This window comes from Cladophialophora yegresii (genome assembly GCF_000585515.1).
Source record: "Cladophialophora yegresii CBS 114405 chromosome Unknown aczIN-supercont1.5, whole genome shotgun sequence".
In the NCBI taxonomy this organism is placed as follows: Eukaryota; Fungi; Ascomycota; class Eurotiomycetes; order Chaetothyriales; family Herpotrichiellaceae; genus Cladophialophora; species Cladophialophora yegresii.
Genome location: NW_006913049.1, coordinates 954854 through 966344, shown reverse-complemented (window position 1 = coordinate 966344; position 11491 = coordinate 954854). Strand labels below are relative to the sequence as shown.

The window sequence follows — 11491 nt, the reverse complement described above, 5'->3', positions numbered from 1 at the left end:
GAGCTGCTCACAAGATGGTCGGGTGCATCTGCTACAGACACAGTCGACGCAAGCTCTTCTTAAGCTTTAGGGACAGCTGCAACAACGAGCAGGACCTGTACTCGCAACTGGAAACCGGACACTCTGTGGCCGCTGATGGGACCAATCATCTCATTGCCCCTCTTCGAATGTGAGGTGATCTTCGTATTGTATTCGCTTGAGGAAGCATGAATCCCCGCACCTCCACCGCCTCGTCCGGCTACTCACATCCGTTGTATAATCGTGGTGTGCACAATGACGTGCAAGAAAGGCCGGGCGCCACGTGAAAAGATCCTGCCGTTCGGTGTGTCTTGAATCTTGCAACTCGGTCAAATTAACTCAGACCACTGACCGTCGCACGCTACTCTTTCGGCGTGGTCATGGCGCCTCCTCGGTCTCGTGCGGAGGTTCTGGCACATCTGCGCGACCAAGTCAAGAATGGCAAGCCCATCGTGGGGGCTGGAGCTGGGATCGGGCTGTCGGCCAAGTTCATTGAAGCAGGCGGAGGCGATCTGATCATCATATACAATTCCGGCCGCTACCGCATGGCTGGGAGGGGTTCCCTTGCCGGTCTCATGCCGTACGGCGATGCCAACGCCGTCGTGGTCGACATGGCCAAAGAAGTCCTCCCCATAGTCAGCCACACGGGTGTACTGGCCGGTGTTTGTGCTTCGGATCCTTTCCGCATCATCCCGGACTTTCTGCAGCAGTTGAAGAGTATGGGCTTCTGCGGCGTTCAGAACTTCCCCACCGTCGGCCTCATTGATGGAACTTTTCGAGCAAACCTCGAGGAAACGGGCATGGGGTACGATAAGGAAGTAGCCATGATTGCAGAAGCCCGAAAGCTGGATCTTCTGACCACGCCTTATGCCTTCAACGTGGACGAAGCTGAACAGATGACCAAAGCCGGGGCAGACGTACTCGTATGCCACATGGGATTGACCACCTCGGGCAGTATTGGTGCAAAGACGGGGAAATCACTGGATGACTGCGTCCAGCTGATCCAGGAGATGAGAGACGCCGCGAACAAGATCAACCCTGAAATCATCATTCTGTGTCACGGCGGTCCGATCGCCGAGCCCAAGGATGCCGACTATGTCCTGAGCCGCGTGAAAGGGATCCACGGGTTCTACGGCGCCAGCAGCATGGAGCGGTTACCAGTCGAAGTGGCCATCACGAATACCACCAAGGAGTTCAAGAATCTGAAGATGGGGTAGACCGGGGGAGAGGTTGGTCAGTACGGAGTCCCGGCGGTCAGCCTTGCACCAAGACTGCGAGATCGGCAGGGTTGACGAGAGCCATGAACACGACTCTTACATACAGACTAACCGCCTGGCCAAACCTACCAAACCTGTGCTGGACTGAGAACTTTCACCGCACGGCCGTGGACTTTTCGGGCAGATCTCTGGCTTCTTTAATTACCCAATTCGAATTCCAGAAACGCCGGAGAGACTCCTAGAGTTGAGGGCTAGTGCACCGTTGCACTCGGTCCTGGATTTATTAGCGATGCGATGTGGCGCACCACTGGTGCCACGCAGGATTGACCAGCGAGGAAGCGTAATTGCGCACCATCCAACAAAGTAGACACCATCCACCGCACAGTGCATGTGTCTTTAGGTATCACAATATACTACACATCATCGCCTTCCACCGGTTTGGCCGTGTCACCCATCTCGTATAGCAACAAGAGAACAGTTCACAGCCAAGGTCAACCGGTCGGGAAATTCACATTCAGTCTGGATGCTTAAATTAAGCCAAGCATCGCCCCCAGGACGCCAAGCCTCATGCCAAGCCGCATGGCTCCTTTTTACCCCTGACTTTGCGTGCTTCGCTAATCAAACAAACTTCCACCTTCTGTCGGTCAAGCACCATGGCGCGTGCAGGCGCGTGTTATCTGTGACGCCGGCCCTCCGCAGGCGCGAGAGGGACTGGTGAAGATCGCCTGACTAATTTCGATGCCGGTGTCTCCCTTGACAAGGCTGCGAAGATGGTTTTCCCCGGTCCCCGCCCCTACACTGTATTTAGCCCTGCTGGGCTGGCTGGAACCTCTTTTGAATCTGGACGATCCAACCCACCCATGCTGTCTTGTCTGCGGAGCTGTGCGCTTGTACTCCGTACTCCGTACCTGTGTGCTTGTTGTATGCCTCTAGCTCTAAAGAAAGCGCGGTCTCCCTGTCCATGGCCAATGACATTATGTCTTCCTGGGAAATGGCATTCCCTTCCCCAAGAACGACGGGGCAGATTTCTGGTAAAGGACAGGGCACCTACAGGGGTCACCGAACCTACATGAGGACCATCGTATTCGGGTTCTAGCTTCTACACGACCGAGGGGCACGAGTCTGATTTAGGCCGAGTACGGAGCAGGGAGTACCCAGTATATCTACCTAGGTATTTCGCGCAAACCGCCACCCGCCATCTGGCCTCACTCATTCTCCCACTCACTGTGCTCGTTGACGCAGAGCCCTTGCTCGCCGTCCAGTCGCTCGTTACCTTACACAGTCGCTTTTGATTCAAGTCGCTCATTTACATTACGTTTTAACTACCCTCTTTCAGCCACCATGTTCTTCCCGACAGCAGCAGTCGTCTTCTCCTCCCTCATCCTCCTCGCCACCGCCAAACCGGGCGACGCCGATGCCAGCTCCAAAGGCCTCTCCCCAAGCCTCGGACTTGAGCGCACCCTCAACCCATCAGCCGCCAACCTCATGTTCAAGCGCGACCTGACGAAGCGTTGCACGGGGTCGTGCGAGGAATGTTTCGGCGAAGGGTATACCTCGTGCCCAGGCTCCGCGATCTACTGTTACTTGCCTGGCGACGCGTCGTACGGGCTAGACTCGTGCTCCGGCGACGGCACCTCGACCAGCGATGACCCGGCGGGCGTGGACGACCTGTGCTACCAGACGGGCGCGACGTGCCAGAGCTGCTTTGGGGCCACGTACCTCGAATGTGACGACGGGTACCATTGCTACGACCCTGCCGATCCGCTGTACGATACCTGTCCGCCGGAGGAGAGCACCAGCTCGGGTGGAAGTTCCAGCTCGGGCGGCAGTTCCAGCGGCGGCAGCACGACGACAACGGCATCCAGCTGTGCCGCGCAATGGGGCGAGGGAAATATCCCGTGCGGCTCGGATGCGTGCTATAACCCTGATATTGGCGAGAGTTGTTGCGCAGGAGGATGTAAGTGGCCTTTCTGTGAACTCTATGACAATCCCCTGGGTTGCCGAAGTAACACTGTCCTACACTTCCCCCTACGCGGCGCAGCAAAGCAAAGAAAGCAAAGCTAACAATCTTACCCTAATCGTTCTAGACTACTGCGAATCAGGCTACACCTGCTCCAGCAGTTCCGGCAAATGCAGCCTCTCCGACGACTTAACCTCCACCACCAGATCCATCACTGCCACCTCATCCCGGTCCACCTCCGCGACGTTGACTAACGACCTGCTCAACGCGGCTGCGACGGCGACAACCACGGGCTCATCCGTTTCCACATCCACGGGTGTCGGCCAGCTCAGCGACGATAGCAGTGACGCGAATGGTCTGGTCGTGGGACGTGGGTTGTTGGTGGTCGCGGCCGCTGGGCTGGGGGCCTTGGTGTTGTGAGCAGATGCGCGGCGGTAGTTTTCTAGGCAGGGAGCACGTTACGCGGGACAGTACTAGATGGCATATACGTGTGTGTATGCGGATGCGTGTGTGTGTAAGCTTATTTACATGCGTGCGTACGTGGATGCGTTCGACCTGAGCGTACATCGGAAGTGTATGCGTTTGTGTCTGCGCATGCCCAGACGTATGCATCCCCGGGCTCAGTACGGAGTACGGGGTACGGATCATGCAAAGAAGAATCGCTAGCTATTCTGGGCTGCGAGCCCGTAGCAATGTCCACACACGGTGGGCGTGACGGTACACACGCACATGGTGTTCACGCACAGTTCGGAGACGAAGTACTAGAGCCGTCATCCCTGGCTTACCATCGTCCATCCTGTACTTACTGTAGTACGAGGTGGAGTACTCCCTCAAAGGAATATTTCTCGACTCCCTTGCTTACTGGCATCCCATATCGTACGGGGTGCATCGATCTGAACGCCACAGCCTTGCCGGTCACGCCGGTCCAGCCTCGCGCAGTCGCCAAGAAGCATTCTACCGCAAATGCCGAGCTCTGACTGCCCGCGCAGGCAACTTGCACTCTGCGCACAGCACCACATCGCAAGCAACCAAACTGCGCCCTTTTTGTACTTGGGACTCTTCGTCTTGGCTTTATACTTTATAAACGCACGTTCACAGACGTTCTCGTTCCTGTATGCTGTGCGCCGTGATGGCGGAGCTCTGATCACACGCACATAGAATGCCTGAACATGCGGACTATGCACGCGCGGAAGCATACTCCATACACCAGTTAATTTATCCATCTGCAGCATTGCCCAAGTGGCCCAATCAGCCCTCCGGAACATGGACTCCGTCAGTAGTCTACTGTAGCCAAGAGGAGGTTACAGAAACCCACGGCCAGCGCACGCTCAATCGAGACGAGGGTGATGATGCCGCCTTGTGCCCCGCCTCAGTCGCACCCGAACCAGGATGGGCCACTGGGGGGAGGGCATCTGCCGGAGGGAAGAAGTCAGACACTGGAGAAGTTCCCGAAGCGAGCTGGGAGGGGCTTGCGACTGCTGTGGCTGGATTGAATACCTAGGTACGGAGTACGCTTGCCCCGATGGTCGCGCGCACAGGTCGAGATACACTCTCATGCAGCTGACTGGAATCTGTTCCTCGCTTTGTCTGCTAATGGTCACGAAGAAGGGTCTGGAAGTACGAAAGGCGTCAATCTGAGTGGACCCACTGTGAGCATAAGGCGGGAAGTACTGATGATTCGACAAGTCTGCACGGGGCCGTGAGTCCCTGTGCTGCGCAGAGGCCATCCTGGGGCGCGTCATGCGTGTGTCGACAGCTACTGTATGAAAGCGGTCCTCGGCCGAACAGTCGTCGAATCGAGTACCAAGTAGTTTTACTAGTTGCGAGAGATCTGGTCATCGAGGTTATTGTCGAAGGACCGGAATTTTTTCATAGCCTCTACATCTCAAGGCTTCCCTTTGAATCAATCACTCAATCTGTATTCCCTCAATGGGCTGAGTTGTAGCCTTGAGCTCCTCGGCGAGTTCTCCAGACATCATCCCCGGGATGTATGTCTCACCTAGGAAACGGTAGTTGCCGTTGGACAGACGTCTGAGAACAACAGGCGCAGAATGTCCATGGAGAAGCCAAACTTCGTCCCCAGCAGCAATCGAAGCATACCCTATCCCGAATTGACCGCTTTGTGTCGTGCTGAAGTACGACTGCCGGTAGAAATCAACTCCCAGTTTTCCCAAAATGGCTGTTGACAAGAATTTTTCGAGAAGTCCGGCGTGTTTTGCTGTAGGAAGTTCGTCCCCGGGTATGGAGGATAGGAGGTCCCTCAATTCAGAAGTCAGCCCTGACTGCTTTGCTCGATCCATGATAGAGGTGAGTAGCACGCGATGGACACTATGATCATCAGCTTTGGCGGTTAGTAAAAGCCTCCAGGCGGAGTTAACGGGTAAGAAAGGGGTGCTCTGAGGCTCCAGATGACAGATGCGGTTGATGATGTCCTCCGTTGCTTCGACTTCCTCCGTGACCAGAGAACTTTGCGAATCGGGGCGTGGTGAGACTCCAGAGACCTTTTGCCACCATTGGATATGCAAAAGCATAATCTGGATGATCAAATTGGGCAAAAACAGCACCGTGCAGCGAGGTGCCCTCGTTGGGCTCAAGAAGTCGGGCATGAACAATAACCTCCACAGCATCTCTATTCTCGTAGTGGACCTGTTGTCTTGTCAGCAGATTGTTCGGCGAGAGGAATCTGCCGCACCATACCCACCTGATGCTGACGCTTTGTGAGGCTTCCCGGCGTAGGTTCAATGCCAGTCCCAAAAGTTGGCTGGGTTTGACACACCGTAAGGTATCAGTTGGATCAAAGAGCCCAGTTGTCGCGGTTCCGGCCAATGTATCATAATGAATGCCCTGTACAATGAGTTTCCGGTTGTCTCGAAACTCGATCGTCGCCGGAAACGTCCATAATGGCCCGAAATGCCACTTGACAGCACCACCAAGGGCACGAAGCCAGAAGTATCGTGTACTGTAGTCTGGACACCAAGAAGGTAGGGTAATGTTGACTTTTGCGTGCTCCCCCACGAGAGCAAGGAACTCCAGGTCATTCCGTCGCAGAGAAAACGCTACAGTGGCATTGATGTATACCTGGTCCACTGGTAGGTTGTAGTCGACTGGTATATTGGGCCTGTCGTTCTCTTGTAGCTCGGCGCTGATAGCGAGGATGCCATAAACCCTATCGCGTTGATCGGTAACTCGACACATGAAAGACATCGGCACAATATGAATGAGGCTAGGCGTGTCACCGCGGTGAAAGCTCATCCTTGCACCCAATACCATTGCCATGTTCATTACTGCTTGAAAAGGGAAAGGACCATCACCTTCAAGTACAGCAAGCTGCTCGCTTTCGACCGTAATGTTATCCAGAGCCTCACAAGTTCGATCTGTCTTGGCTGAAAGTAGGAGTTGACCAAAAGTGAAAAGCACCTCGAAGTTGATGGCCAGAGATCCGAGTAATCCGATGACCCTGGAGGCCAACATGATCTCCTGGAGCACCCAGATCCTATTGAAGTAACGCCGGGCCAGTAGCATGCTGAGGGCATGTCTTTGATACCGAGGGAGGCCGTTCAACCGAAGAGCAACTTTGTCTTTAGCTCTGTTCTCATTGGAGTGGGTAAAATCGCTCAAGGATTTGTCTTCGGCAAACCTGTGAACAAGTTCCAAGGCCACCATAGAGTGCTCGTCTGATTCCCCCAAAAAGACTATGCAACTGGAAGCTTGACCGTAGATCTTGCTCATCAAGGCTACCTGCGCCGCCCGCTCTGCGAGGTCATCCTGGTCTGAGGAGGCGTTGCAATTTGCGGTTAGAAATTTACATGAAGTGTCATTCGAGCCGAGATATCATCATCTTCGGACTAGAGAAGACTTACCGACGCATAGAGCATCGATCCAGTATAGATCAGTATTTTCGAACGCCTCTGTTAAAAATTTGCTGGTGGTTTTTGTTTCAGATGAAACACGGGTGTGCTTCGGTCCTCGAAGACGGCGGAGGGCGTCACGGAGATTGCGGGTCGTGCGTAGGAGTTCTCTTTCGCAGAAGATTGGATAGCAGCGCAATTCAGTGGTAAAGACTGTAGACGTCGGATCGGTAACGGTGGCATTGCCCCAGGTATAAGATAGGGCGATGTAGGTGGGGCAGTTCTGCAGAGAATATTCTTCAAAGACCACATGGATGTCCGCTTCGAGAGCGTCGTCTGGGGGATGCAAACGCCGACTCGAAGACGGCACACTCCTGATTCTCACGAGCCTGATCCATCCCTCACGAAGCGGCTGGTAATTGTAGTAAGGCTGAGCATTAGGCAGCTTGATCCTGCTTGCGGACGGCGGCGGTGGTTGCTCGGCCATTGAGCTGAGGCAGGCACAAGCTCATCACATGTATCAAATCCGACGTCAAAGACATCCCGTAGCTTCATAGTCTGCATTAGTATGTATCATGAAATTGGGTGGAGGCACCGTGAGTGTTTATCCTCGGTGATTCGAGGCTGAGGAAATCGCCCAAACAAATATAGCATCCAATGACACGATTGCAAGGCACAAGCCACCGTTGGAGCATGATTGGCTAGTTTCAAGCTGAGCGACCTGCCTCGCGCATCAGAGACGAGAGATCGACTGTCAAGCAATGGCTCATCACAAGGACAAAAGAAGTACGGAGTACAGAGTACCGGGGTAGAGGCCTAGCTATCGATAATGCCATATCACTGATAGGCATGCTTAGACTTGCCGTTAGAGGCTCGGCAGTCATTGCCACTGGCATAACCAGCTCCGGCCTCTCCTTGCTCTTCTTCCCACGATTATAGTATGCCGTACTCCGCGCAGTAACTGCTGATTGAGTGGCTTCAGCGGTATGTAACTGTGGCGGTGGAGCAACAGAGCAGCGCAAATCCTCTACGTACGCACCTATACCACCACTCAGAGCTTGGAAATTTGTATCCCTTACTTCATGGCGAGTCAAAAAGCTCAAGTTTATCTTGTGTAGCTTGATTTCATACTTCCAGCACATGCTGCCCAAGTATCTACCGTAGCAAGACGTCACCGAATGACATGACATGGGATCCCAGCGGTGATCTGATCGCTGAACACTCTGTGCTGGTGATACCATTCTTCGGGAGCCCAGCCATATCAAGTCCGGCGCGCACAGTCCGAGACTTCCTTCCTGCTTTCCATCGTGTTGGTCACAAGCAAGTTCGGTGGTATCAAGCAGGTTTGTGTCTCAGGGCAAGAATGAAATCGTATCCTGAATCCTCGTCCCTCCCCAATCGATCAATTCGCCCTCAAATGGCGCGCAAAACTCCAAGCGCCCACCCACACGCTATGCTGATGGAAATGACGCTCCTTCCGCACGTGGCTCAGAAAGTTAAAACAATCCAGAGTCGAATGTCTTCAGCGAATTGAACCGTGGTCAAGAAAATCCCGGGGAGATGCAACCTTCGTGACAGTCGTAAGCATTGATTTGCGAACATTATACCGGGGTCTTGATCCTTTCGAGCTTAGAGATAACCACAATCAGCTCGGACCCGTCTTGACCTTTTTGGCGTCACCCTCCTTCTCCGCCAACTCTATACTTCCCTTCCTCTTTTCCCCATTCGCCTGGTCAGCAGCCTCTCTCGCCGCATCTCTACTTCCGAAGCCTAGACCCCGGGGGTCGGCCGGCGTTGGAAAAACCAATGGACTGGGCAACACCGCAGAACCGAGCCCGTTCCTCGATGAGTCAACCCACTCGCTGAAGAAATTACTCGGACTCGGTAAAAGATCCATGTTCATATACCGACTGGGCAATGCCGAGATTGGAGTTTCGACATTGTTATTTCGGTTGTCGTTGAATGCATCGCGATTGGCGTTTGATGTCGGGGGCGGCGGTCGAGCGAAGGGGTTGGGGGGCCCTACAGCTCCGGCTGATATGACGGTCGAAGCACTCGGGGAAGGAGGTGGCAGAACAATGTGTTCGCCGCTTCGGGCTGGGTTGGCCGAGGCGTTGGCCGCTTGCGATGGCGACCCTCCTACGGCTGAATCACTGTCTTCGGCTTCAGACGGTATTTGGAGGTTGAGCTTGGGGCGAGCACCCGATTTCGACCCGGACGTGTTCGTTCTTGGAGGTGGAGCGAATTCGGGAATAGTGCCTTGTGGACGAGATGGCTGTGAACTAGGTCGAGGAGGAGCAGAGACGGTGATGCTGCGCGGCGGCGGTTTGATATCTGGTAAATCTTCTTCCCTCTTTGTCCGTGGCTTGGGGTCTGGCGCCCCAAAGAAATGCTGGGCTAGCACGGAACCTCCTTCATCGATGGGCGTGAATATACTTCTTGACTTTGATGATAGATGTTTCGGTTGGGGTGGACTGGCTTGCTCGGGTGGGCGGAGATTCTGTGACTCGGGTTGAGGTGAGGCGCGAGGCTGTTGCTGTGGCTGCGGTGGAGGCTGTAATGGAGGCTGCGAAACCGGTGGGGGTTGCGAGTGTCGTCTTTGTTCTGTCAAATATTGCTGATGGGCTTGCTGTAATTGCTGGTGCGTCTGAGGAGGTGGTTGGGGAGGTTGCTGCGGCTGAGAAAATGGTTGGAACTGGGGTTGAGGAGAGGACTGAGGAGGGATGGGAGGAGTGGCCTGAGGATTGTAGATGGGTGGATTGGGCACGTAGGCAAAGCCATTCTGCGGCGGAGGAGGTGTGGGATGCGGATGGGCCATGGGCACCAGATTCGAACTCGTGCGTCGGATCATGTTCTGGGATGGGGGTCTGGAGATCATATGCGGCGGCTGGGGGGTTCCGTGTCGAGGCTGGAACATGCCGTTGGGCATTGGAGGGGAGACTGAGGCCATGGGTTGGCCAATGTGTGCAAACGAATTGTGGTGTAACTGCGGCGGAAGACTGTGTGGAGGCGGGAGGGACTCTTCTCGGCCATGAGCAGCCTCATCCCCAACGTCGTCGTCATCGTCATCGTCGTCATCACCACCACCGCCCTTGTTCTTGAAGTCGGCAGGCCCTTTGTGCTCGTGAGGTTGTCCGTACTGTTGTCACCACGTCAGAAAACTCGTCCCCAAGAAACGTGGATAGCACTTTCGACGCACGTATTGATATCTCCGCAGGGTTTCATTGATGTCGCCCGACGAAAACTCGTATAATTTCTTGTTGTGGCCAAAGATGATGACCGCGACGTCGACGGAGCAGAGGACCGACAACTCGTAGGCTTTCTTGAAAAGGCCGCCCTTGCGCTTGAGGAACGTCCTGCCCCAGGGTCAGCGGACTCATATCAAACGGCTAACAGCAAGCGCACAACTTACACTGAGCGATTGCGATCATCCTTTATCGCCCGAATCTCGATCTTCCTCCGACCCATGGTTGGTTATAGATCTCTTGTGTCTCGCATATGCCAGGTACTGGCGACCGGAAAGGCGATCGAGTCGGAGGCTGTAACGAGGTGGACAAGAAATCGAGGGTGGCCGAGGACAAGGCCTGCACCCGGATGGTAGAACTCTATGTCCGACAAAGAACCACGACAGGAGGGCAGTATCAAGCCTACTTAGACCAAGCGCATGCGGTCGAGTCGAGGGACGGTTCCTTTGTCGCCGCTCCGCTGCGATTGTATGAATGATGAACAAAGGCGCAATCACGATCAAAGCAAGCAATGACGGGATCAGTGTAGAATTGTGGCTTGCTTGAGGCTCGCAGTGACTTCGACCGAGCAGCGGCTCGATGGCGTCTGTTTAGGCGTGTAAAGTTGAGCCGTGAACGTGGGTGTGGAGAGGTTTGCTAAAGATAGAAAGAGAGAAGAAGCCTCAAAACGGCGGGCGAGGGCGAGTTGAAGAGAACTGGCGACGGGAGCCGAGTGGCAGCTGCACGTCTGCCCACCTTTGGCGCTTGTGGGCGGCACATCCCCAGGCTTACTCGCCCAGGGCCCATGCCGCAGAAGGAATCCGATTGAGGCGCCAAAGGCGAGTCTAGGCGTCACTGGACTGTGGCTGCAAGCCCGGAACTCTCCTTTGACGCCGAGGCCGGTGCCCTGTGGCAGTGTACAGTACCCAGTGTGCCAGTGCGAGGTACGTACCCCGAAGTCACGACATTCATGCTTGCTCACGAACCACGTTATCTCTCATCACCAGTTGCATTTCTTTCTCGACCACAAACATCTTTAACTTCTCGGTTTGTTGCGCATCGCGATCATCTGCGATAACTCGCCTTCTCACTCCATCGGTAATCCACGGTGACACGATCATCCCAGACCTGATATCTGCCGAACACTGGGCATCGTCGAGATCAGAAATAAGCGCCGAAACCTAGATCAAACCTATGGTTGAGAGCGCGAGAGAGATTCGTTGC

The 11491-nt window shown here is 54.7% G+C and overlaps 4 protein-coding genes across 4 annotated transcripts; 2 read left to right on the top strand and 2 right to left on the bottom strand.

Annotated features, from left to right (window-relative positions):
* Window positions 1–398: 398 nt before the first annotated feature.
* Window positions 399–1235, top strand: A1O7_07079 (uncharacterized protein; the record flags this gene model as incomplete). Its single annotated transcript, XM_007761079.1, has 1 exon — window positions 399–1235. The coding sequence occupies one exon, from the start codon at window positions 399–401 to the stop codon at window positions 1233–1235; it is 837 nt and encodes a 278-aa protein (XP_007759269.1).
* Window positions 1236–2576: 1341 nt separating this feature from the next.
* On the top strand, window positions 2577–3615 carry A1O7_07078 (uncharacterized protein; the record flags this gene model as incomplete). Its single annotated transcript, XM_007761078.1, has 2 exons — window positions 2577–3192; window positions 3323–3615. The coding sequence occupies 2 exons, from the start codon at window positions 2577–2579 to the stop codon at window positions 3613–3615; spliced, it is 909 nt and encodes a 302-aa protein (XP_007759268.1).
* Window positions 3616–5568: 1953 nt separating this feature from the next.
* A1O7_07077 (uncharacterized protein) lies at window positions 5569–7530 on the bottom strand (the record flags this gene model as incomplete). Its single annotated transcript, XM_007761077.1, has 2 exons — window positions 5569–6965; window positions 7056–7530. 2 exons carry the CDS (start codon window positions 7528–7530, stop codon window positions 5569–5571), a joined length of 1872 nt encoding a protein of 623 aa, XP_007759267.1.
* Window positions 7531–8688: 1158 nt separating this feature from the next.
* On the bottom strand, window positions 8689–10511 carry A1O7_07076 (MADS-box transcription factor, other eukaryote; the record flags this gene model as incomplete). Its single annotated transcript, XM_007761076.1, has 3 exons — window positions 8689–10182; window positions 10243–10399; window positions 10456–10511. The coding sequence occupies 3 exons, from the start codon at window positions 10509–10511 to the stop codon at window positions 8689–8691; spliced, it is 1707 nt and encodes a 568-aa protein (XP_007759266.1).
* Window positions 10512–11491: the final 980 nt, after the last annotated feature.